At 44.1% G+C, this 27,510-nt stretch overlaps 2 protein-coding genes across 3 annotated transcripts; both read right to left on the bottom strand.

Moving 5' to 3' along the window:
- Positions 1-1,302: 1,302 nt before the first annotated feature.
- SERPINA10 (serpin family A member 10) lies at positions 1,303-8,863 on the bottom strand. The gene is made up of 5 exons (XM_040410959.1): positions 8,756-8,863; positions 5,286-5,955; positions 4,393-4,666; positions 3,738-3,885; positions 1,303-2,890 (listed from the first exon to the last, which is right to left on the bottom strand). The coding sequence occupies exons 2-5, from the start codon at positions 5,944-5,946 to the stop codon at positions 2,699-2,701; spliced, it is 1,275 nt and encodes a 424-aa protein (XP_040266893.1). The 5' UTR covers positions 5,947-5,955; positions 8,756-8,863; the 3' UTR covers positions 1,303-2,698.
- A 5,322-nt stretch (positions 8,864-14,185) lies between these two features.
- On the bottom strand, positions 14,186-22,304 carry LOC120982614 (thyroxine-binding globulin-like). Of its 2 annotated transcripts, none has more exons than XM_040412890.1 (5): positions 22,215-22,304; positions 20,599-21,212; positions 18,112-18,382; positions 17,852-17,999; positions 14,186-14,458 (listed from the first exon to the last, which is right to left on the bottom strand). In XM_040412890.1, the coding sequence occupies exons 2-5, from the start codon at positions 21,203-21,205 to the stop codon at positions 14,267-14,269; spliced, it is 1,218 nt and encodes a 405-aa protein (XP_040268824.1). In that variant the 5' UTR covers positions 21,206-21,212; positions 22,215-22,304; the 3' UTR covers positions 14,186-14,266. The 2 variants fall into 2 exon arrangements, with proteins under 2 accessions (XP_040268824.1, XP_040268825.1); XM_040412891.1 differs by lacking the exon at positions 22,215-22,304 and adding an exon at positions 21,626-21,824.
- Between the last annotated feature and the right edge of the window lie 5,206 nt (positions 22,305-27,510).

Genomic DNA, 27,510 nt, shown 5'->3' with positions numbered 1-27,510 from the left:
ATGACACACTGTTATGGGGGATCTGCAGATGACACACTGTTATGGGGGATCTGCAGATGACACACTGTTATGGGAGGGATCGGTGGATGACACACTGTTATGGGGGATCTGTGGATGACACTGTTATGGGGGATCTGCAGTTGACACACTGTTATGGGGAGATCTGTGGATGACACTGTTATGGGGGATCTGTGGATGACACTGTTATGGGGGATCTGTGGATGACACACTGTTATGGGGGATCTGTGGATGACACTGTTATGGGGGATCTGCAGTTGACACACTGTTATGGGGAGATCTGTGGATGACACTGTTATGGGGGATCTGTGGATGACACTGTTATGGGGGATCTGTGGATGACACTGTTATGGGGGATCTGTGGATGACACTGTTATGGGGGATCTGTGGATGACACACTGTTATGGGGGATCTGTGGATGACACTGTTATGGGGGATCTGCAGTTGACACACTGTTATGGGGAGATCTGTGGATGACACTGTTATGGGGGATCTGTGGATGACACTGTTATGGGGGATCTGTGGATGACACTGTTATGGGGGATCTGTGGATGACACTGTTATGGGGGATCTGTGGATGACACTGTTATGGGGGATCTGTGGATGATACACTGTTATGGGGGATCTGTGGATGATGCACTGTTATGGGGAGGGTCTGTGGATGATACACTGTTATGGGGGATCTGCTGCTGACGCACTTTAATAGGAGATCTGTGGAGGACACACATAATGTACCTGAAGGACGTCCAGACGGGGCAGCTGGAGGAAAGCCTGCACTTTCCCACTGGCCACAAACCCACGTCTCCTTCCACCAATGCACCCGCCCACCATCTCCCTCCTAGAACCAGAAGCCTGGTTTTCCCAACTGCTTCCTGGAATCGCCGGTTGTCCGCTTATGGCCACTGACCTGCTCCGCCGGCATGGCGCGCGGGGGACAGAGGGCAGGGTAAGTCTACAACCCATGTACCGGTACATTGCATGTGTGTACATCACAGGTCACTATACCTATGCAGCACAGCTCGGCCTGCGATGTGCCAGCCATGTTGCTGTCGGTTGATCTGTTTGCTTTATATGACGCACTACCATTTCCCCTTTCTTTCGGAGGAAAAGAGGTGCATCTTATAAAGCTTAAAAAAAACAATATGTGGGAAAATACATCAGGGGAAGGCGCTTCTACGGAAAGGTTGGACCTTCCACATGACAGGCCACATGCACACTATGAACTCCTTCTCCATTCATTCCATAGCCTGGGAGAAAACCGCTATCAAATAAAAAAAACAGTGGGGCAATATAATGTATTTATATTATTAGAATTTTCTGTATCCTGATAAAAAAGCAATACAATATATAATTTCTCTAATATGGCAGTGTATGTTACCTTCAGTAAGTCTATAAAGTGCCCCAATGTTATAGAGGCCTGTCTTGAATCCAGAATATTTTCTTTAAAGGGTGTGTATAATTTAGCATCCCAGGTTTCAATACAAATTTGACAATAATCGTGTATACAGCTCAGGGGCAGACCTATGTGTCTCCATGGTTACGGACAAAAAAACGAACCCTGTGTAACCTGATCCTGCACTCGTGTTAGGAGTGAAGTAGCGTGTGACTGCAGGATCAGACTACACCCAGTGTTTGTAGTCTGTAACCATGGAGATATGTATATATACAGAGGAGCCGTATGCAGAAAGAGCTGCTTCACCGGTGGTGGTGTCGGGTTCCTGCTCCCAGCCGCCACACCGTTGTAGGTCGCCTGCACACGCTGGCTCCTGCTCCCTTAAAGAGCCATTCATGTTAACCAGTGCACAAATGCCTCATCCCACTAATAGGAGTTGTCTACAGGATAGGTGATACGCCTGACCTAAAGATCACGAGAACGGGGGTCTGCAAGTGTCAATGTGTACTCCATGAGAAGGTGCAAATGCACGACGGGTGCTCCATTCACTCCTATGGGCTGCGAGAGCTGTACTGTGGATGTGGGATAAGTGTTATTGGTGGGATCACCCCTTTCTGGGCCCTGCCTGAGCAAGGTCTTTTTGGTTTCTGAAGTAAGCAAAGGAGACTTTGTTCCTGTTCCATTGGGCATCGATCAAGTTTGTATACTTGACCATGTCTTCTTGTCTGCTGACTGCCGTGACCCATGACCTTATGACAGAACTCTGCCTTGACCCATGTATTGTCTGACTACGATCCTGCCCGCTGCCTTGGTACTGTAGCTGGGTATCTTTGGTCCACCTACTCGCCCGCCATTGCTAACAGAGACTACTCCTGGGGTAATGACCTGGGGATTTTCTGTGGAAAACTCTGTATGCCCTTGTGGGGGTTAAGGGTAAGGAGTGCATAATACTTTAGACTCTGCTCCCTGGTTTAGCCCTAGCCTAATTTGTTAGCCTGGTTACATTAATTTTGTATTTTAGATCTGTTGGAGCAATTAGGGCACAACCCCACAATACGGCTGGGGACACCCAGCCGAGCCACTTCCACCCAATGGAACCAATTGGCGGACAATTTTGCAACCAGTGGTCCGCATGGCTTGGTCACGTTGTGGGGTGGCACCCTTTAAAAAGAATTTAGTAGCAAAATTATGCACACCCTTAAAGAAAGAGAGAAAGTGTTCTATATAGATGGAAGTTTTGCTGTGGGAAGAGTAATTCCTTTCAACTGGATGGGATCAACGAAATTATTAGGATTGGGTGGGATCGATAATTCTACCGAGGAACAGCAGAGATTTGTAGTTTTCATTGAAGATCATGAACACGAAGGGATGCTTCACGTGGATTGTGTGCGGCAATGAGTAGGCAATCATTTCGCTTCCGGTGACGGCTGTAGCTTCTGTCCCTATCTCATCTATATTGATCACTGCTCTCTGGGTGACCTAGAAGTAGAAGAAGCAAGTCCAAGAAATCAATCTCAGTGCAGGTCCAGGCTAGTTTCATCATGTATGGAAAAGGACATTTTTTTTCCTGTCCTGAACCTCACCTTATTTGTGGTCATCAGACCCTTATTGAGGATGGACTTGAGGCCTCAGCAAAGAAGACAATGGTGCAATGGTGGAAGTTTCTCCTTGGCACCTTCTTTGTGCATCACCAGGGTCTTGGAGATACACATGCTTCCACACTGAGGTCTCAAGCAGCTGATCGATCAAGATGAGGCCTCAACCAAAGAGGCAATATGTACTGATCCCCTAGGGGACAAAGGGGTGAAACTTAACATTTAATAGATAATATTATAAAATATAAAGCACCACGATTCTGTGCTCCCCACTCTCATCTACGCCGAGGTCAATACGTTGGCATCGTTTCTGATTGGTATCACAGTCTACCGCATGGAAGCCCGCTTCATTGAAAGTGATTCTACCACCCATTTCTACAGCCTCTGATGGGTGACAACCTTCCATTTACATGCTTATGCTACTCTTACCTTTCAGTGTCTGTTTGTCCAGGCCCACTCGGGCTGTCTCATGTTTGCTTGTTTTTGAGGGTTTACCTTTCGTGGCGCTTTATATTTTATAATATTATCTATTAAATGTTAAGTTTTACCCCTTTACTCCCAAAATATAATGGCAATATGTACTGATCCCCTAGGGGACAATTAGTCAAGATTGGTACGCTTGGCCTTATAGATTGTTGTATACTCAACCAAAGAGGGAAGACATAGTGATGGCAGAAAAAGAGAGTATAGGACATATACCTAAGAACATGAGCCCCTTGTATGATACTTACCTCGGAAAGTTTTAAGTTCCTGTCCTCGGTCATGCCGGTAAAATTTGCCAATCCAGTAAACACGTCCTTAATGCCCAACTTCTCCAGGTAAGATTTCAGCTTGTACTTCTGATCAAGTTGGAATTTTGGGAAGAAAATATCTGTTTTTCTAGTGGAGAATGATTAATAGATGAGACATTACCTAACCTGATCAGATATGGTGCCCTGTATGTCACATAACCCTCGGTTTTCCACTTTCTGTTTTCCACTTTTAGCTATCTTCTAAAGTGACTTATTTTATTTTATGATATGTCCACTAGATCATATGACGACTATGATAGATGGATCTTTGACCTTTGGGACCCTATTGTAACCAACAGGGAGAGGCCCCAAGTCATTGCCTGGAAAGTTTGCCATGCGTTAGCCACTCTTCTTTTAATTGAATGGGGCTACTGGAAGATACCAAAAACCAGCTTGGATCAATGGCTAAGGAGGACCACTCCTTCTTAGTAATGGTGGTAGTCCCAAAGGTTATAGCTCCACCTATTAAGCATGTAATTTACAGGGACACTCCCTTTAATCATACAGCATCCTAGATATCTGCTTCCTGAGCCCCCGAGAAGATACTGTATATTGTGCTCAGTCTAATAGTTCTAGTTGGTGGAGTAGTCCATACCTGGTCTTCATTCTCTCCAGCCAGGACATAACAAGCTTCATTGATAATTTGGGTTCTAACGAGTCAAGGTCTCCATCCTTCTCTGGCATGACGATCAACATGTGAGCGCCTCCTTTGTATGGGAGGTTTAACACCGTGCAGGACAGCGACTTGTCGAACATTGAGGCGACTTTTTCCATCTTGTACATCATCGGGACTTTTACTGAATGATATTTGTTGACAAAGAAGGACTTGAGGGTTGTCTGCTCTCGTTTAAAGGGAATTTGCCATTTTCCTGCAGAAATAAATATAATGGCATCATGGAAAGCCACTGTCTAGAACAGAGGGTTGTCCCGGATTAGCAAAACATGGCTGCCACACCTGTAGCTCAGGTTCATTTATTTCAAGGGAGCTGAAATACCAGATGCAAGCCATGGACAGAGGTGCCACTGTTTGTAGGAGAAAGCGGCCATGTTTTTCTAATCCCTAATCCTCTAATCTAATTCGAAAGTAGTCTTGGAAAAGTGAGGACAGGAGCAAGGACGGCCATATTGATTGCTACCCAGCTTATAACAAAAAGTCGAGAAACAAAATATTGTCCGTATTAAGGCTGGGATAAAACTTTTTTAGCTATAGCCTTAAGGCAACACTTCCTGTCACTGCTTTGGTGGCTCATAGAAACTCATAGGAATCAATCAGATCTCTTATTTTTTTTTATCTTTGTGTGAATGATGGTTGGTTCCTTAGGCCAAATGTTCTCCAAGGCACATGTAGAGGAAGCTCAACCCACAGTTGGCTATTGTTCTCACCTATAATTACTCATATAAGAATAAAAAAGTATCAAAATTGTTGCACAGACCTTAATGTGGAGCTGCCAGGTCTCCCTTAAGATGGTGAAACCCTGTCATCATTACCTTTAAATAGGATGAAGTCAAGGAGCATCATCTTGGTCTGGGGGTCGATCTCATCTTGGATCCCTGTCACTTTACCCTTTGTCTTTTTGATAATAAATTCTTTGATGATGTTTTTCACCTCCCGGTCATGGAAGTCAAGACTAATGTACTCCATGTCGAAGTACATCCTCGTCTCATTAATAAATTCATCATGGAGGTGGAATAACTGGTGGACAAATGAGAGACTTTCCAGCTCCAGGTCATAGCCTTCGCTTTTTTGCACTCCATCTCGGAGTTCTTTCAGCAGATTGGGCAGTAGGTTAGCTTGTTTGCTCTTCTTCAAGGCCTCCCAGTTTAGACCAGTCAGGAGCTCGTCATAAGTATTTCCTCGGCACCCAAGCATTAACGATGCAAGGTTAAAGGAGATGCTGAGCGGGGAGAAGAAGATGTTGTCATCGTGTTTGTCAGCCATTTTTTTGAACAGGTTGAATCCAAAGTTGCTGTTCATCTCTGAGAGATCGAGGGCAGAGAGCTCGCGGGTGTCATTGGATGGGCTGAGAAGATGTTTCTCACGTCCTTGAGAAATGTCTTGGTTGTGTTTGTCCTTCTTTGACTTGTCATGATTGGCCAGACAAAGCCCAACAAGGAGAACGAAGACAAGAGTCCATCTCATGGCGGACATTGCTTTGATCTGAGATGAAATAGAAGAAATGTAGCTTATTTTCATTATGTTCAGTGGTAAGAGATGTGGGGAGGTGTAGTGTTCTATGTATGGACTATATAAACTTGAATTATGATCATGTCCAGTGATCGTGTCATGTTGGGGGTTGTAGTGTTCTATTTGTAAAGTATAATAGACATATTGTCATGTAGGGAGTTGTAGTGTTCTATGTATGAAGCATAATAAATTTGAATTATGGTCATGTTCACGTCTCCCGCTCATGTACAGGGTCCTGTCACGTCTCCCCCTCATATACAGGGTCCTGTCACACCCCCCTTATGTACAGGGTCCTGTCACATATCCCCCTCATATACAGGGTCCTGTCACATCTCCCCCTCATATACAGGGTCCTGTCACGTCTCCCCCTAATGTACAGGGTCCTGTCACGTCTCCCCCTCATGTACAGGGTCCTGTCACGTCTCCCACTCATATACAGGGTCCTGTCACATCTCCCTCTAATATACAGGGTCCTGTCACATCTCCCTCTAATATACAGGGTCCTGTCACATCTCCCCCTCATATACAGGGTCCTGTCACATCTCCCCCTCATATACAGGGTCCTGTCACGTCTCCCCCTCATGTACAGGGTCCTGTCACATCTCCCCCTCATATACAGGGTCCTGTCACGTCTCCCCCTCATGTACAGGGTCCTGTCACGTCTCCCCCTCATGTACAGGGTCCTGTCACGTCTCCCACTCATATACAGGGTCCTGTCACATCTCCCTCTAATATACAGGGTCCTGTCACATCTCCCCCTCATATACAGGGTCCTGTCATGTCTCCCACTCATATACAGGGTCCTGTCATGTCTCCCACTCATATACAGGATCCTGTAACGTCTCCCCCTCATATACAGGGTCCTGTCACGTCTCCCCCTCATGTACAGGGTCCTGTCACGTCTCCCACTCATATACAGGGTCCTGTCACATCTCCCTCTAATATACAGGGTCCTGTCACATCTCCCCCTCATATACAGGGTCCTGTCACGTCTCCCCCTCATGTACAGGGTCCTGTCACGTCTCCCCCTCATGTACAGGGTCCTGTCACATCTCCCCCTCATGTACAGGGTCCTGTCACACCTCCCCCTTATGTACAGGATCCTGTCACATATCCCCCTCATATACAGGGTCATGTCACATCTCCCCCTCATATACAGGGTCCTGTCACGTCTCCCACTCATATACAGGGTCCTGTCACATCTCCCTCTAATATACAGGGTCCTGTCACATCCCCCCTCATATACAGGTGACAGGGGGAGCAGGGTCACAGGTGGGGTGATAGGAGCAGGTGGGAGCAGGATCACCGGGGACCAATCAGATGATTCCATGGCTCCTTACCTCTTCAGTGGCCCTGTCATGTTTCCCAAGGTCCTCGGGCAGTGTGCCCCGCTCTCCTTACAACAGCCACCCCGGGAGCCGGTCTCTCCTCCTTCCAGCTCCCGCCAGCTTCAGGACCTGTATCGCTCCGGCGCGCGCCTAAACCAGCCAATAACAAAGCTCCTTGCTGTAAGAAGCTTTGTGTCACTGCGCTGATGAATGGGGGGGGGGGGGGGCAAAATCTAAGGTGTATTAGACTTTTTCCAGGGAGTCGCACGGGCCGCATGACACAGCTTCGCGGGCCGGATTTGTCCCGCAGGCGGTAGGTTGGGCATCACTGGTATAGAGTATAACAGAACTGTATTATGGTTGTGTCAAGTGATCAGGTCACGTTGGGTGTTGTAGTGTTCTATGTATACAGTATAATAGAACTGTATTATGGACATGTCCAGTCAAGTTAAAGTGTAATATGTATAACAACTGTATTATGGTCACGTCTAGTAGTTATCTTAGCAACCACGGGCGAATCTAAATTCCACTCGGTCACGAGGGGAATAAAGAAACAAAAATGAGGGTGGGGGGCGCAATAGGGTAGTACGTTCAATACAAAATAAATTGATTGAAAGATAAAGGTGCTCAACTTTTAGGGTTGTGCTAATAATAGACACAACTCTATTGTAGACTTGTAGAAATATATATATAGACCTTTAGGATCCAGGAATGCAGCCGCAGAAGAAGTATCTTTGGGATCGGATGCCCAATCCCCCAATGGGTGCTCGTAGTAAAGGAAATTCTGCTCAGGCGCAAAATCACTGGTTCCAGCAGGTCTCTGTAGGTGAATCTTCTTTATTTACATAACAAACATATGTGCATAGAACAACGCGTTTCGGGGCTCAAAATGTCCCCTCATCAGGTTAATAAGTAATCCCTTATTACTTATTAACCTGATGAAGGCGACATTTTGAGCCCCGAAACGCGTTGTTCTATGCACATATGTTTGTTATGTAAATAAAGAAGATTCACCTACAGAGACCTGCTGGAACCAGTGATTTTGCGCCTGAGCAGAATTTCCTTTACTACATGTCCAGTAGTTAGGTCATGTTAGGAGTTGTCGTTTTTGATGTATATATACAACAATAGAATTGTATTATGGCCATGTCCAGTCTTAATATGCTGGTAGTTTTAGTGTTCCATATATAGAGTATAAAAGAATTGTATTACGGTCATGTCCAGTCGGATTATGCTGGGAGTTGTAGCGTCTATCATGTATCATGTAATGTCCATGGGTCGGATCATGTTGCAGTAGAAAAAGGTTTATGCAAATTCATAGTCAATCATTAGTTAACAGTTTTGGCTTTATAAAGAGCAAATCATTATTACAAAACGTCTGGAATAAATCATGTGAATGATCTGCAAAAGAGAAAACGTACTACTATAAAAATGTAAAATCTCACCTGTTGTCTGGATCGTCAGTCGCCAAATGCCCAGAATCTGAGACTAATGTCCACCATCCTGTGGCCAGGTCAATATTTGACAATCCAAAGAGTAGCTTATCCCAGCTCCTCTCCGGTATTTATTAACTGATGTACACACATTTATGTCAGCGAAACGCCCCCTGCAGCGGCTTCCCGTAAACCAGGACCGACCGCCAGGTGTAGGATGGACGGTACATGCATCATTACACCTTTTACAGATCTGCTACAATCAAACCTATAGAAACGACCCATCAGGGCCACGCGAGAATTATACAAAACCTACAACTAAATGTGCATAACCAGGTCATGGAAATACACACGACCATTTAAAGGGGTTTTCCTATCTTAGACAATGGGGGCATACCGCACCTATATCGAGAACGGAGCGGGGAGCGCTGTGGCTGGAGGACCCCAGATTTCCCGGGGTCTGTCCACCACCAAGCGCTAATCCCCGCCTCTCCCATAGAAGTGAATGCAATGCGAGGGTGCCACGCACGCGCGGCCCATGCTCTCATTCATTTCTATGGGGCAGACGGCAATAGCAGAGACAGCGCTCGGCTATTTTCGGTGGCCCCATAGAAATGAATGGAGAGCGGCTGCGCATGCGCAGTGCGCTCTCCTTCACTTTCGGTGCTCCGTTCTCGATATAGGTGCGGGTCCAAGCAGTGGGACCCACACCTATAAGACAATGCGATATGCCTCCACTGTCTGAGTTGAGAAAACCCCTTTAATTGACAAAAAACCTTTATTAAATACAATTGATAAAAGACATGCAATGGAGTCTGCATGATTCAGTGGAATAAAAACATACACACCAATGGGAGGGGGCTGGTAATTCATGATAAATATAAAAGGAGCAAAAAAATCGAGAAACATGAGAAATTCATAGCAATATCTATTGATGGTAAAATAAGGTACGGCTCAAATCTCCCAAAGGGGCAAGGCATATGAAGGTTTCCAATCAGTCAAAGTGCATAACAGTGCCAGGGAGATCAAGAGTATCAAAAAGCACCTCTGGAGTTCATAGAAACAATCTGACAGCCAAAAAAAAAAACCCATCCCAGTGTCCCCCACTTTACCCAACGCGTTTCGCCAAATGTCTTTTATCAATTGTAGTTAATAAAGATTTTTTGTCAATAAAATGGTCGTGTGTATTTCCATGCCCTAGATCTGCTACAATGTATCACCCCCTATCGGAACAAAGTACACTGGGGGATTTGTCAACAGCTGTGTAGCAAGATCTTACCAACAAATTGTGACACATTTGTGCTAAAATGTGAAAAATGTCTGTCCTCTGTCCCCTGTAGCATAGATTTAGGGGCACATTTGTTAAGATCAGTGTTTATTAAGACAGGCCTTTTTCTTTCTTTAGGACAGTAAGAATAAAGAAGTTTATTAAAAGGGTGTGCGCCTCTTAATAAATTTGGGGAGTTTCACTCCAATGAACTTCTGCTGTATGGAATGCCAGACTAGATAACTTTTTAAATAAACCTTAGTTTAGTTCTCTACATTTGCTTCTCACTTCTGCAAATGGCACTTACTAATGTATTGTGATTATCCATATTGCATCATTTGCCGGCTCGATTCATTTTTCCATCACATTATACATGCCTCATTTCCAGAGATTACAACCTCACTGTAATGCAGCAGAGGTGGTCGTGCTTGCACGCTATAGGAAAAGGTGCCTCTTTGTGGCTCTCTGGTAGCTGAGACTGGGGGAGAGTGCATAGGCCAGAGCATTTTCCTATAGTGTGCAAACACGACCACCGGTGCTGGGTTGCAGGGTGGTCATAAACCTTACATAGTAACATAGTAACATAGTAACATAGTATATAAAGCCGAAAAAAGACATTTGTCCATCCACTTCGGCCTGTTATCCTGCAAGTTGATCGAGCGGAAGGCAAAAAACCCCTGTGAGGTAGAAGCCAATTTTCCTCACTTTAGGGGAAAAAATTCCTTCCCGACTCCAATCAGGCATCAGAATAACTCCCTGGATCAACGGCCCCTCTCTAGTAGCTATAACCTGTAATATTATTACACTCCAGAAATACATCCAGGCCCCTCTTGAACTCTTTTAGTGAACTCACCATCACCACCTCCTCAGGCAGAGAGTTCCATAGTCTCACTGCTCTTACCGTAAAGAATCCTCTTCTATGTTTGTGTACAAACCTTCTTTCCTCCAGACGCAGAGGATGTCCCCTCGTCACAGTCACAGTCCTCGGGATAAATAGATGATGGGAGAGATCTCTGTACTGACCCCTGATATATTTATACATGCCGTATTTTTCGCCCTATAAGACGCACCTAGGTTTTTGAGGAGGAAAATAAGAAAAAAAATTTAACCAAAAGGTGTGCTTTTGGTGGGTTTGAACTAATGGCGGTCTGTGCATGACACTATTATGGGGTATCTGTGGATGATGCACTGTTATGGGGGGATCTGTGAATGGCACTGTTATGTGGGGGAGCTGTGGATGGCATTATGATGGGGATGGGGTCTGTGGATGGCATTATGATGGTGGGGGGATCTGTGGATGGCATTATGATGGGGGGGATCTGTGGATGATGTACTGTTATGGGGTGGTGGATCTGTGGATGACACTGCTATATGTGTCATCCACAGATCCCCCATAACAGTCCCATCCACAGATCCCACCATCATAATGCCATCCACAGATCCCCCCCACCATCATAATGCCATCCACAGCCCCCCCCCCCCCCCCATCATTATCCCATTCACAGATTCCTAGGGAGGGGCTGTATTAGGCGGAGAGAGCGGCGGGGCCGTGCAGGCACTGTACTCTGTCCCCACCGCTCAGTATGTACTGTATTATACGTAGTGTTAATCATCAGATCTGAGTAATGATGCGCTCTCCCTGCTCCCCATGTGTACTGTACTTACCGGTACATGTCACGCTCCTGTAGTAAGAACTAGCAGGCAGGCCGGACTTCATTCATAAAGTAGGCGGAGCAGGCACGTGACCTCCGTGAGTTACAGCCGCCTGGCCTGCCTGCTAGCTGCTAGTGCTTACTACAGGAGCGTGACATGTAAGTACAGTACACATGGGGAGCAAGGGGAGCGCATCATTATTCAGTTTAGATCTGATGATTAACACTATGTATAATACAGTACATACTGAGCGGCGGGGCCAGAGTACAGTGCCTGCACGGCCCCGCCGCTCACCCCGCCTACTACAGTCCCTCCTCCTTCCTCCCTCCTCACTAATACATCGCAGACTGCGATGTAAATTGCCAGCATTGGCCCCATAAGACGCAGGGACACTTTCCCCCCCCTTTTGGGGGGGGGGGGGTTGAAGTGCGTCTTATGGGTCGAAAAATACGGTAATTAGATCTCCCCTCAGTCATCTTTTTTCTAAAGTGAATAACCGTAATTCTGATAATCTTTCAGGGTACTGTAGTTGCCCCATTCCAGTTATTACTTTAGTTGCCCTCCTCTGGACCCTCTCCAGCTCTGCTATGTCTGCCTTGTTCACAGGAGCCCAGAACTGTACACAGTACTCCATGTGTGGTCTGACTAGTGATTTGTAAAGTGGTAGGAATATGTTCTCATCACGGGCATCTATGCCCCTTCTGATGCAACCCATTATCTTATTGGCCTTGGCAGGAATGGCAGCAGCTGCCTGACACTGGTTTCTACAGCTTAGTTTGCTGTTTATTAAAATTCCTAGATCCTTTTCCATGTCAGTGTTACCCAGTGTTTTACCATTTAGTATGTACGGGTGACTTGCATTATTCCTTCCCATGTGCATAACTTTACATTTGTCAGTGTTAAACCTCATCTGCCACTTCTCTGCCCAAGTCTCTAATCTATCCAGATCCCTCTGTAGTAGTATACTGTCCTCTGTAGTATATATACAGTATACTGTCCTCTGTAGTGTGTATATATGTATATATATATATACACACACACACAGTATACTGTCTTCTTCCGTGTTAATTACTTTACACAGTTTATCAGCAAAAATAGATACTTTACTGTGCAAGCCTTCTACAAGACCATTAATAAATATATTGAAGAGAATAGGGCCCAATACTGACCCCTGAGGTACCAACTAGTGACAGTGACCCAGTCTGAGTATGTACCGTTAATAACCACCCTCTGTTTTCTATCACTCAGCCAGTTACTTACCCACTTACAGACGTTTTCTCCCAGTCCGAGCATTCTCATTTTACATACTAACCTTTTATGCGGTACAGTGTCAAATGCTTTGGAGAAGTCCAGATATACGACATCCATTGATTCGCCGCTGTCAAGTCTAGAACTTACCTCCTCATAGAAACTGATTACATTAGTCTGACATGACCGATCCCCCATGAAGCCATGCTGATATGGCGTTATTTGCTTATTTTCATTGAGGTACTCCAAGATAGCATCTCTTAACCTTCAAACAGTTTACCTTAACCCTTAGAAACAAGCAGTGTATGATGTGATGTGAAAAATGAATCAAGACAGAAAAAGAGGCAATATGGACAATCACAATACATTAGTCAGCGCCTTGTATTAACTTTCTCTACATTATAAATGCCATTTGCTGAAGAGAGACAACCCCTTTAAATACACACCCCATATTAGACCTCCTTTAATACAGACCCCTAACACAATAAGAAAGAGAAGCTGCAGCTTCATTGCACCGTCCTCAAGGTTGATCTGCCCTGGAATATTGTGTTTGTGAAACATTCTGCTTGCCTGCAGCCGCCACTAGGGGGAGCTCTCACTGACCTTTATAATATAATAAATCTGCCTTCAGTAAACGTCTGAGTTTCTCTATATTTTACATAGAAGAGTTTCAAAACAGTAGCAGTGTGTGGCTATTCTAATACAATATTTATTTTCCCTTAAAGGGGTTGTCCGGGTTAAGAGCTGAACCCGGACATTCCCCCATTTTTACCCAGGCAGCCGCCCTAATATGAACATCGAAGCATTTCATGCTCCGATGCTCCCCTTTTGCCATGCACTGAATTGCGCAGTGAAAAAGCCCAGCACTAATGGGCACTAATGGGTGGATTTTAGAGCTGCCCTAGCCTGTAAAATGGCCAGGGCAGCTCTAAAGCCCGCCCATCAGAGCTGGTGACGTCACCAGCAACAGTGCTAGGCGGAAGCCTCCGCCTGGCAGTGTAAAAAAGCCCTGTATAACACAGAGCAAGGGGGAGCATCAGAGCATGAAATGCTCCGATGCTCATATCAGGGGGGCCAGGGGGTGAAAATGGGGATATGTCCAGGTTCAGCTCTGAACCCGGACAACCCCTTTAACTCCAAATGTTAGTTATTGATGCTGAATTAAAAGAATTATTTCTAAAGACTGCAATGCAGGTGACAGATATGTGAAAACCCAATGATGATTCTGATTCACAGATCTCTAGAGAAGAATAAATAGACTCGCACACAAAATACACAGTTGTTCAGGGAGAAACTTTATTTTACAGTAAGTCTCATCCTTTCCCCCAGTGTAGACACAGAATAAGAAGGAAAACCTAATCCTCTGAAGGATCTATAACTCTCCCTAATAGCTCAATAGTGTTCATAGGCTTGTTGTACACCAAGGCAAGAAATGGTCGATCAATTTTAAATTCTAAAGCACTGGGAAGAGTAAAAATGTTTACGATTCCACCTTCAGTGGATTCTGTCTGGTTCTCAGCAATATTAATCAAAGTCTTGTGCAAAATCTAGAGATAGAAAAAAAGAGTCCAGTAACTGACATATATATACGGTATGATGTACAAGAATATAACTACTATAATACTGCTCCTATGTACAAGAATATAACTACTATAATACTGCTCCTATGTACAAGAATATAACTACTATAATACTGCTCCTATGTACAAGAATATAACTACTATAATACTGCTCCTATGTACAAGAATATAACTACTATAATACTGCTCCTATGTACAAGAATATAACTACTATAATACTGCCTCCTATGTACAAGAATATAACTACTATAATACTGCCTCCTATGTACAAGAATATAACTACTATAATACTGCTCCTGTGTACAAGAATATAACTACTATAATACTGCTCCTATGTACAAGAATATAACTACTATAATACTGTCTCCTATGTACAAGAATATAACTACTATAATACTGCCTCCTATGTACAAGAATATAACTACTATAATACTGCTCCTATGTACAAGAATATAACTACTATAATACTGCTCCTATGTACAAGAATATAACTACTATAATACTGCCTCCTATGTACAAGAATATAACTACTATAATACTGCCTCCTATGTACAAGAATATAACTACTATAATACTGCTCCTATGTACAAGAATATAACTACTATAATACTGCCTCCTATGTACAAGAATATAACTACTATAATGCTGCTACTGTGTACAAGAATTTAACTACTATAATACTGCTCCTATGTACAAGAATATAACTACTATAATACTGTCTCTATGTACAAGAATATAACTACTATAATACTGCTCCTGTGTACAAGAATATAACTACTATAATACTGCTCCTATGTACAAGAATATAACTCCTATAATACTGCCTCCTATGTACAAGAATATAACTACTATAATACTGCTCCTATGTACAAGAATATAACTACTATAATACTGCTCCTATGTACAAGAATATAACTACTATAATACTGCTCCTGTGTACAAGAATATAACTACTATTATACTGCTCCTATGTATAAGAATATAACTACTATAATACTGCCCCTATGTACAAGAATATAGCTACTATAATACTGCTCCTATGTACAAGAATATAACTACTATAATGCTGCATCTATGTACAAGAATATAGCTACTATAATACTGCTCCTATGTACAAGGATATAACTACTATAAAACTGTCTCCGATATACAAGAATATAACTACTATAATACTGCTCCTATGTACAAGAATATAACTACTATAATACTGCTTCTATGTACAAGAATATAACTACTATAATACTGCTCCTATGTACAAGAATATAACTACTATAATACTGCTCCTATGTACAAGAATACAACTACTATAATACTGCTCCTATGTACAAGAATATAACTCCTATAATTCTGCTCCCTTGTACAAGAATATAACTACTATAATACTGCTCCTATGTACAAGAATATAACTGCTATAATACTGCTCCTATATACAAGAATATAACTGCTATAATACTGCCTCCTATGTAAAAGAATATAACTGCTATAATACTGCTCCTATACGCAAGAATATAACTGCTATAATACTGCCTCCTATGTAAAAGAATATAACTACTATAATACTGCTCCTATGTACAAGAATATAACTGCTATAATACTGCCTCCTATGTACAAGAATATAACTACTATAATACTGCCTCCTATGTACAAGAATATAACTACTATAATACTGCTCCTATGTACAAGAATATAACTACTATAATACAGCCTCCTATGTACACGAATATAACTCCTATAATACTGCCCCTATGTACAAGAATATAACTACTATAATACTGCTCCTATGTACAAGAATATAACTACTATAATACTGCCTCCTATGTACAAGAATATAACTACTATAATACTGCTCCTATGTATAAGAATATAACTACTATAATACTGCTCCTATGTACAAGAATATAACTACTATAATACTGCCTCCTATGTACAGGAATATAACTACTATAATACTGCTCCTATGTACAAGAATATAACTACTATAATACTGCCTCCTATGTATAAGAATATAACTACTATAATACTGCCTCCTATGTACAAGGATATAACTACTATAATACTGCCTCCTATGTACAAGAATATAACTGCTATAATACTGCCTCCTATGTACAAGAATATAACTGCTATAATACAAGCATATACACAGTGGAGTCCCATTATTCTGATCACTTCCTACTTATGACCTCGGCAGCGTGTAGCTCACAAAGGGGGTCCTGTGTGGTGAGCTGGCTTGGTGTGTATATAAGGTGTGCGTTGCTGTCATGGGTAAAAGGGGTGATTCATCAGACTTGCAAAAAGGGATGATTATTGGCTTTCAGGCTCCGGGTAGCGGTATTTCTAAACCTGTGCAATTTGTGAACTGTTCTTGTTCTGATGTGGTGAAAGTTTATGATGAGCGGACAAATGTCACCATTGTGAATAATTGAAATGGAAACTGCGGAGCACCACGTGTCATTGAGTGTCAACGTCGGCTACAGAGGTGCCCGAGGGCGGAGGACACCCTACAGTGGAGCAGCTCACCGCCAAAATAAACCAGGGGCGACCGGACGTGAGTCTAACACAACAGTTCAGAGAACCTACTGCGTATGGGGCCCCGGAGCAGACGGACGGTCACTGCTCCTCTGCTAATGAAGTTGCATCGGCAGAAAAGGCTTCAATTTTCCCTGCAGTATCAGAATCGGACCCCTGCTGATTGGTAAAGGGTTGTCTTCTCCGATGAGTCACGTTTTCTACTTCATAGAATAGATGGACATTGCTGTGTCAGGAGAGAAACATCAGAGAGGGAGCACCCTGCAGCCATTGCTGGAAGAACACAAGCCGGTGGGGGCAGCATTATGGTCTCGGGGAGGTTTTTATGGCATTCTCTGGGCCACTCATCCATGTAGAAGGCACTCTCAACAGATCTGTGCATGAAGCCATCCCTGGAGATCATGTACACCCCTACATGCTGATTGTATTTCCTGGGGTACATGGGATTTTCCAGCAAGACAATGTGACATGTAACACGGCTAGAAATGTCTGACATTGGTTGGAAGACCATGACCAAGACTTCCAAGTACTACCCTGACCTCCTAATTCCCCAGACTTGAACACAATTGAGCATCTGTGGGACCATCTGGATGGATCCCCCCCACGCACCCTTCAGCAGCTGTGGGATGCACTGCAGTCAACATGGCTCCAGATACCTTTGACCACTACCAGGACCTTATGGAGTCACTCCGGACCCCTTAGCTGCTGTCCGTGCTGCCCACAGTGGTTACTCTGGATATAAGCTGCTGGTCATAACAATGTGACTCCACTGTGTGATTACTATTAGTTTACTGTACTGCTACTATATAACAATCCTTTGCTCCTGTAACTTACTCCAGACACTTTCAGCCCTGGTACCTTTGAGATCCCAGACAGATCTGCGGTTTCGTTAAACGCTTGTAGTATCCCCATTTTCATCAGAGCACTCTGCACATTCACTTCCTGTTGTACAAATATTTTAGGGATGTAGAGATCCAGCAGACTACGATTGTAAAATAATAGAAATCAGTAGTTACATTGTAACATAATTTAGTGTTTTATTCTATGCAAAAAAAGAAAACATTCAGCTTGTGCCCAAAAATGTGGTCACTGACCTGGTCTTAGCTTTGTTTAAATACCGTCCTATGAGCCGTATGGATAACTGGTTTTCCACTTCATCGAGATCTCCATTATTCGGCACAACAAATAGCAGAACGAGCTGGTCGGTGTATGGGACCTGAACTACCACACAGTCATGTGCATGGTCCTTGAAGGTCTTGAATTGGCCCACTTGATGCATCATTTTAACCTCGATCGTTTTTAACTTGTTCACCTTGAAAAGTCCACGTTTGGTCCCTTGGAAGGCGAAAGGGGTTTCCCATTTTGCTGGTGAAACAAGAGGGGAAATGGTGTAAAATTACATTGTGGCGAAACCAACCTCGCCACTGGCCTCTTGCCTCTTGCCTCAGGATTATGGCCCATACTAACTTTTAAACCCCTGAACCTATTCAAGTGAATTTTGGATAGGTTTGTCCCCAAGTTATACTGTTTAAATTGATGTAAGTTATATGTATGGACAATGTAAACTCACAAAGTTGTAACAATTTATAATAAGTGTAACTTGTCAGCTTGGGAGGAATATGCTGGGTGTGTTTCTACTGTGCCATTGTCCCATTGTGTGTTTAAATGGTGATGTCTGTCCTGTTGTATCCACATGTGTATTGGCAATTTCCCTTTGTCCTGAGAGATAATTGGATTGCTCCTCGGTTGTCTCCGGGACAGAGAGGAGGAAACCATGATGCATTGTGGGGATATGTTGTATCTGTCCTGTGTCGCAGTCTTCCTTCTGGTCCTCTGGGGGCGTGAACGATTGGTTGCTGTACTTACATTGTATGTGTTGTAAATTATTGATTGGTTGTATTTCAAAACCCTGTGGGCAGTACTATGTTTTTGGTTTGTGAATAAAAGAGGCTGTACTTAAAATACAGTCAGACCACTGCTTGACCCTCAACACGGAGCCTTGTCTCGTTATTGGGGGGATCCGCTGTATGCTGTTAGAGACTGATTGCCAGGAGTGTAAGCTGATTCCTGTTCGTCTGCTAGCAGCTATTCGTGAGGTTCCAGTTTGGAGTGCTATTTTGTATCCAGTTCGGGAGGTTGGTGTTCTGCAGTAGCTGTGCCTGTCTCTCAGACAGGGGCATATCGCCTAAACGGATTTTAACCCCTTGTCTGCTGAAACGGTCCGTTACATACATCATCACCCATGATCCAGTGCCTGGAGTTTATGCTCCCAAGGCCAAGCCAATAGGCAATCCTGCCCATCCATTCAGCAAGAGAACAAGGATCTGTATCTGTCAGGAGACTATTGTGTCATCACAAATCTGTATCTGTCACGTAACTAATATGACACCACAAATGTGTATATGTCAGGTGACTGCTGTGACTTCACCAGTGTGTATCTCTCAGGTAGGCTACTGTGATCTCACCACTGCATCTGTTAAGTTAACTGCAGTGACATCACAAATGTGTATCTCTCAGGTAGGCTACTGTGATGTCACAACTGTATCTGTCAAGTGAGCTGCAGTGACATCACAAGTGTGTATCTGTCAGGTAACTGCAGTGACATCACAAGTGTGTATCTGTCAGGTAACTGCTGTGACATCACATGCATGCATCCATGAGGCAAGCTCTTGTGACACCAACACAGTGCCTGGTAAACTACTGTGAGATCACAAATGTGCATGTGTCATGCAAGTGCTGTGACATCACAAGTGTGAATCTGTGAGGTAAGCACTTGTGACATCACAACAGGTTTTAGGCAGGTAACTGCTATGACATCACAAGTGTCTATCTGTGAGGTACGCACTTGTGACATCACAAATGAGCATGCATCATATGAGCTGCAGTTTACATCACAAGTGTGTATCTGTGAGGTAAGCACTTGTGACATCACAAATGAGCATGCATCATGTGAGCTGCAGTTTACATCACAAGTGTGTATCTGTGAGGTAAGCACTTGTGACATCACAATTGTTTTTAGGCAGGTAACTGCTGTGACATCACAAGCATACATCTGTGAGGTAAGCACTTGTGACACCATAGGTTTGCATCTGTCTAGTAAACTACTGTGACATCACAAATATCCATGTGTCATGTGAGCTGCAGTGACATCACAAGTGTGTATCTGTCAGGTACCTGCTATGACTAGTTTCCTTCAGGTGAGGTCAGGGTTGGATATACAATAGATAACATTAAATCCTCCATTGGAATTCAAGGCGCCCATATACTGTTCTTGCACTTGGGCCCCTGGTACTGGTGTCCTCCCACATTACTGGCCATTTCTTATAAATATCTCTAGGTATCTTCTACTGAGCCCATGTAGGGGTTGTCCACAGCAACAGCCCCTGAGGATAAGTGAAGGGTGCAGCTATAGAGTATGCAAAGGTAGCAGCTGCACCTGGCCCTCATGCCTGAGGTTGTCCAATGGTCCCTTTTCCACATCAGACACCAGTATTATAAATGTTGAGGGGGGGGGGGGGGGGGGTTCTGGTTGTAGGTTTTGCTTTGGGTGTAGGAGCTTAATTGACTACTCTGTGACTCACCATTAAACTTTACATAGTCTAGCAGAACCATCAGCGTCCATCTGTTCACGTTGCTGACCAAGTCTTCTATTTTGCCATCTGCATGGCCGCTGATTTTCTCGTTGATAATTCTCTCTGCCTTCAATGGATCCTTGAAGTTAATGACGTAGATGTAGGTGCTGTAGTAGTTGACCAGGTCCTGCTGGTATTGGGTGTCAGGGGAAATGGATTTCTCTAGGAAGAGCCAGTTGGAAAATCTGAACTCCACCTCTCCTTGTTTTGTTCTACTTTTTTCAAGGAAGTTCTTAAAGTCGTCCTTCAAGATTTTGTCGGCTTGACTGGCATTCAAACACATGGCATCCAGAATCTGCTGCTGAGTTGAGGATCTTGCCCCGAGACCTAACATGGCCAGCGTGGTGTAGATGCTGAATGGTGAGAGGAAGAAGTTGGGAGGGGCATTTGCCGTCTTGGAAGACACCAATTTATATAGGGAGACAACAAAGTGCATACTGGCCTTGGGTAAGTTGCTGCCGTCCCACTGACCGCCGCAGTCATCTTTCTTCTGTTTGTCATTTTTGAAGGTGACTGTCGTGGAGACGGAAAACAAGACGAGCAGTGGCAGTCGCATCTTCTGTCTGGAACATAGGAGGTTGGATTTAAGTTTGTGCTTAAGGAACCTACTCCAGGCTGCCATTTCAGCCATTTAAAGGGCCAGTTCAGTCTTTGATCAATAAGGGAACCTGTTACATTGAACATGGTGTCTGAGCTGCAAGCAGCATGTTATAGATCAGGAGGCGCTGAGCAGATTGATGTATAGTTTTCTGGGAAAAGATCCAGTAAAACTTGGAATTTATTCATTTTAATTCCTGCTTCTTCTGGGCTTTGAAGTCCATGAGGCGGTCCTATCAGTGATTGACAACCTTCCATCTATGACTATGTATACAGAGATAGCTATTAATCACTAATAGGACCACCTCCTGGACTTCAAATTACTTTTCATTTTCACGATGACAGGTTCCTTTTAAATTTAGGTAAAGGCAGAACTCACCAGCTGTTCCAGAGCTGCTGTTCCAGTCTTTGTTTCTGGAGGTTCAGCATTGATGTCCCTGACTATGCCATGTGATCACTGCAGCGTCAGAGGTCATGCATGGTAGTTGGGGACACCATCACTGCAGAGAGGCTGTCACTGCAGAAATAAAGTACCTGACTGATGCAAGTGATTGGCTGCAGCAATCACATGGGTAGTCAGGGGTTTTCATCATTCCAGCACCAAAAACAAAAACCGTAAGGGAGCCCAGAAATGGCAAAGGATCGGACAGAGTAAGGCTTCTTTTGGAGTTTTTTTTTAAATACTAATACCGAAAGTCATAGACAGGACTAGACCAGGATGATAATGTTTCTATTCACTGATAAAAATCATACATGCTTTGATTATGGTATTGGTGTGTTTCATCTTTTACATGGCCAGATTACCACATTTTAAATGGCCAAAAATGGACTACAATTGATTATGGTGTTCCATATAAAGTGAGGGCCCCTTTAATGAGTTTGAAGTTCTGTATATAAATGATGATAATTTTGTCTAAAATGGCCAAAAATGAAATGTGACACAAAAGCCAATGAAACAAATTCCTCACCGTTCTCTTTGTGTCGCCGTCCTCAGTAAAACAGGGAATCTCGAATAACTTTGTTATTTATATCATAGATCCCTTATCTGATCTATGAAGATGTCATGATGACCTGACCCCATGAATAAAGCAGCCAGGGGCTTAATAAGTAACAGAGTAATATTGGCATATTAACATAGCTTGAAATAGATGGAACATATGGAAGACAGACAAACAGTGGGATATGCTGCAGCCTTCCATTGAGATATGTGTCACTAAGGAATGGAAACATTTAACAATATGACACATTGGATGGATACATTGTAGCACATAATAATATTGATCAATACACGTTTTTAGCATTTTTCCATTATATTTCTCCATCCAGAGATCTTGTCTATAGACAGAGTTTCTTTTACATTATGGATCTATCCGAGCTCAGGTACAATGAAAAGCATGGATGCTGTGATTTTGAGCAGGAGTTTGATGATGGTGCACAGAAGCATTTTGTCATAGCAAAAGATCTAATCATCCATATGAGTGATCAGGGGGGCTGTCACATAGATGGATAGATAGATAGATAGATAGATAGATAGATAGATAGATAGATAGATAAATAGGAGATAGATAGATAGATAGATAGATAAAAAGATAGATGCTAGAAAGATAAATAGATATGAGCTAGATAGATATTAGATAAATAGATAGATATTAGATAGATAAATAGATAGATATGAAGTAGATAGATATGAGATAGATAGATAGATAGATATGAAATAGATAGATATGAGATAGATAGATATGAGATAGATAGATAGATAGATAGATAGATAGATAGATATGAAATAGATAGATATGAGATAGATAGATAGATATGAGATAGATAGATAATGAGATAGATGACAGTTCAAATTTAATGAACTCTTTTGCATTTGTTTTGTTCTTCACGTAATCATCTTTATCTTGACCTTTTGTAGTCGTGGGAAGTCTGTCTTCATGATCTCAGTAGTAGATATGTGTGAACTACATTCAAGAAAATTAGCATCCAGAAGAATACACATATTTTAGTACGTAGCCACTTGTAACGGAACGCCTAGCACCCCGACCGGGTACCTCCGTCGATAGATGCTCCTAGTGCTTCCAGAGGACTCCAAGCACTCCACTCGACACTGTCAGCACTGCAGACCCCATGAACCGCCGAAGCTTGGTGGAGGTCTCGCCGTCTCCTACCCACCCTGGACCTACGACAAGCTCCAGGCTCCAGTGGGTGAACCTCTCCTAAATCAAAAGACAGGAACCAGGAGCAAGCTCTTACAAGAGCTTATACTCAGGGGAGTATTATGATATAGCAATCCCCAAGAGTGTAGTTATCCCATGAGCCAAACATGAGCCAAGACTTCATGAAGGTATAAAACAGGAACTGACTGTACTTCACATACAGCCTCTTTTATTCACAAACCAAAAACATAGTACTGCCCACAAGGTTTTGAAATACAACCAATCAATATATTACAACACATACAATGTAAGTACAGCAACCAATCGTTCACGCCCCTAGGGGACCAGAAGGGAGACTGCGACACAGGACAGATATGTAGCAATTCAGGATACAGACACAACACATCCCCACAATGCATCATGGTTTCCTCCTCTCTGTCCTGGAGACAACCGGGGAGTAATCCAATTATCTCTCAGGACAAAGAGAAATCGCCAATACACATGTGGAACAACAGGACAGGAATCCCCACCCAAACACACAGAATCCTCCCTTCTGTCTGTGATATAATTATGGATTAACATAACTATCACAGACAGTAAAAATACAGTTTTTAAACATACTCTATAACTTTAAAACCATACATTCCATCTCCATAAAAATTACATATTTAAACTCAGCATACATCAAATATAACCACTTCCAAAAATCACACAAATCCCTCCAGCGGATCAAAAAAGGAAGTCCTTTATGACCGACCGCAAGCACAATTTCCTGCCCAAAACAGTTCCATAGATTTGGGCTGTGCGGTCGGTCAATTTCATGCAGAAAAACGACTTCTAAGTCCCATCTTCGAACGGGACTTAGTCTCTGGAGCTGAAAGTTCCGTATGGAAGAAGGTAAGGGTCAGCGGTGTTCGTGTATTTGCGCATCCGATTTTAGTTCCACAGAATCTTTAGTATACACCGCTGACCGCGTTCGGTCCTATTAACAGTCCAGACATGCGGCATAGTTCTGTTACACTGTTCTTGAAGAGTAATATGTCCCGGGGCCATAGTCGTAGGGCAAGAGGCTGGTAAACAGGCCTCTCCAAAACCCAGTGGCGAGGTTGGTTTCGCCACACATCTCCCCCTCCCAGGGAAGACTAACCAGATACCTGACCTCACGGTCAGTACCTGAGTTAGTCTGGCAGTCCAACCACAACCTAATACTGGACCTGTTGAATCTTGGGGCCTGGCTCTGTTCTGTATGTCCCCAGCTGTTGAGTGGGCATCTGCTACTCCTTGCTTCCTTGTGGTTCTCCAGCTTGGAGCTGTAGGTACTTGGTGGGCAGAGGCCGACTGCGCTCTGCCCAGATGCCAGCTCTTCCGCTGGGATGTGGTCAGGGAATCCTATCCCCAGGACCTTGTTGCAGATCGGCTGTGGAGAGGAGGAATCGCTTACCTCCTCCTCTGGATACCCCATCTGCCGCTGGGGAGAGAGACCAACTGTCTCCTCTCCCTGTAGAGTATACTGCCGCTGGGTAGTGAGACCGGCTGTCTCCACTACCAGTGATTCTGGTTGTTGCAGAGATGAGGGACCGACAATCTCCTCTCCCTGTACTCCCAGTGGCAGTTGGGGATCTGGGCCGCCTGCCCAGCCACCCTGTTGGGACGGTGGTGTGACTACGGTCCCATCTCCACCTGCCGACTGGGGTTCCTCCCAGTACCAGTCTATGAAGTCCCCTACTTCCACAGTTGGTGAGGAAGTAGGGGATACCTCAGCTGTGACTTGCCAGGGGTAGGGCTGCAGGTCTGGGCCTGGTATCCAACTGTCTTGTATCTTGCACTGGGCTTGAATGGAGCGAAACAACTGTTGATAATCTTGCTCCAGCTCCCACTCCCTTTGGACCAGAAAGATCAGATCTGCCCTCACCCCACTAGTTGTAGGCCAATTGTGCAAGTCCCACCTGTAGTCAGTAATGTCCCAAAATCTAGACTCTTCTGTGCTCCCAAAGTCAATGTCTTCAAAAGACTCCCACAATAACCCAGGGCAATTATATTCCTCACCTTCGGGCTTGGCGTACTCCTCCATCCATGGAGACTGTCTTACTGTGTCCCACCATAGTGCTTGGTAAGCGTCATCCAGCCAGGTTTCCTGCCATACCAGTGTCTCAAGCTCTGACACCCACTCCGTCAATGGTTGCTCTCCCAGTAGAGGTAGTCGCAGCGCCAATCGCATTCGCAATCTCTGCTCCTCACTGGGAAGACTCTCACCCCTCCGACGCTGCACGTCCTCCAGGACCTGGTGCCATATGCCTTTCCGCTCTGCATCCCTGTAATCCGGGTGATCTTCCTCATGGAATGCTGTGCAGGAACCAACGGCATCCATATTGCTGTAGCCAGGGGCGCTGTACGGATACTAGCGTTGCCCTCAATATACTCCACGAACGGTGTCTCCGAGCTGCTTCTCCTCACACTAGGACGCCATCCCACTGCTTGCCACCAATGTAACGGAACGCCTAGCACCCCGACCGGGTACCTCCGTCGATAGGTGCTCCTAGTGCTTCCAGAGGACTCCAAGCACTCCACTCGACACCGTCAGCACTGCAGACCCCACGAACCGCCGAAGCTTTGTGGAGGTCTTGCCGTCTCCTACCCACCCTGGACCTACGACAAGCTCCAGGCTCCAGTGGGTGAACCTCTCCTAAATCCAGAGACAGGAACCAGGAGCAAGCTCTTACAAGAGCTTATACTCAGGGGAGTATTATGATATAGCAATCCCCAAGAGTGTAGTTATCCCATGAGCCAAACATGAGCCAAGACTTCATGAAGGTATAAAACAGGAACTGACTGTACTTCACGTACAGCCTCTTTTATTCACAAACCAAAAACATAGTACTGCCCACAGGGTTTTGAAATACAACCAATCAATATATTACAACACATACAATGTAAGTACAGCAACCAATCGTTCACGCCCCTAGGGGACCAGAAGGGAGACTGCGACACAGGACAGATATGTAGCAATTCAGGATACAGACACAACACATCCCCACAATGCATCATGGTTTCCTCCTCTCTGTCCTGGAGACAACCGGGGAGTAATCCAATTATCTCTCAGGACAAAGGGAAATCGCCAATACACATGTGGAACAACAGGACAGGAAACCCCACCCAAACACACAAAATCCTCCCTGTCTGTGATATAATTATGGATTACCATAACTATCACAGACAGTAAAAATACTGTTTTTAAACATACTCTATAACTTTAAAACCATACATTCCATCTCCATAAAAATTACATATTTAAACTCAGCATACATCAAATATAACCACTTCCAAAAATCACACAAATCCCTCCAGCGGATCAAAAGTTAAGTGGAAGTCCTTTATGACCGACCGCAAGCACAATTTCCTGCCCAAAACAGTTCCATAGATTTGGGCTGTGCGGTCGGTCAATTTCATGCAGAAAAACGACTTAGTCCCATCTTCGAACGGGACTTAGTCTCTGGAGCTGAAAGCTCCGTATGGAAGAAGGTAAGGGTCAGCGGTGTTCGTGTATTTGCGCATCCTATTTTAGTTCCACAGAATCTTTAGTATACACCGCTGACCGCGTTCGGTCCTATTAACAGTCCAGACATGCGGCATAGTTCTGTTACACTGTTCTTGAAGGGTAATATGTCCCGGGGCCATAGTCGTAGGGCAAGAGGCTGGTAAACAGGCCTCTCCAAAACCCAGTGGCGAGGTTGGTTTCGCCAAACCACTTATGAGTATCCGGACGTTTCAGTCGATTATGACTAGAGATGAGCGAATTTTTCGAAAATTCGATTCGGCCGGTTTGCGTTAAAGAACGGCTATTTCCGGGCTGTGGAGAGCCTGTATAGTGTTGTAGAACACTGTGCCTTGCAGTAACACGCATAGGGAGTATACTGTGGTAGTGAAATAATACTGTGAGTCCATATGACATGCAGATGACAGGCGTCGCTCTTAGAATCACTGCACACATCACTTATTTGGGCAGTCACAGGGCTAAAACTGACCAAATAACTCAAGTATGAACTCAGCCTTACAGGTCAATGTTAGCGACAAGAAGAAGCGCGCTCCTTTTACACCGTCGGCAGCTGAT

The sequence above is a fragment of the Bufo bufo genome, chromosome 11 (genome assembly GCF_905171765.1).
Source record: "Bufo bufo chromosome 11, aBufBuf1.1, whole genome shotgun sequence".
Taxonomy (NCBI): Eukaryota; Metazoa; Chordata; class Amphibia; order Anura; family Bufonidae; genus Bufo; species Bufo bufo.
This window is presented reverse-complemented; position numbering and strand designations above follow the sequence as displayed.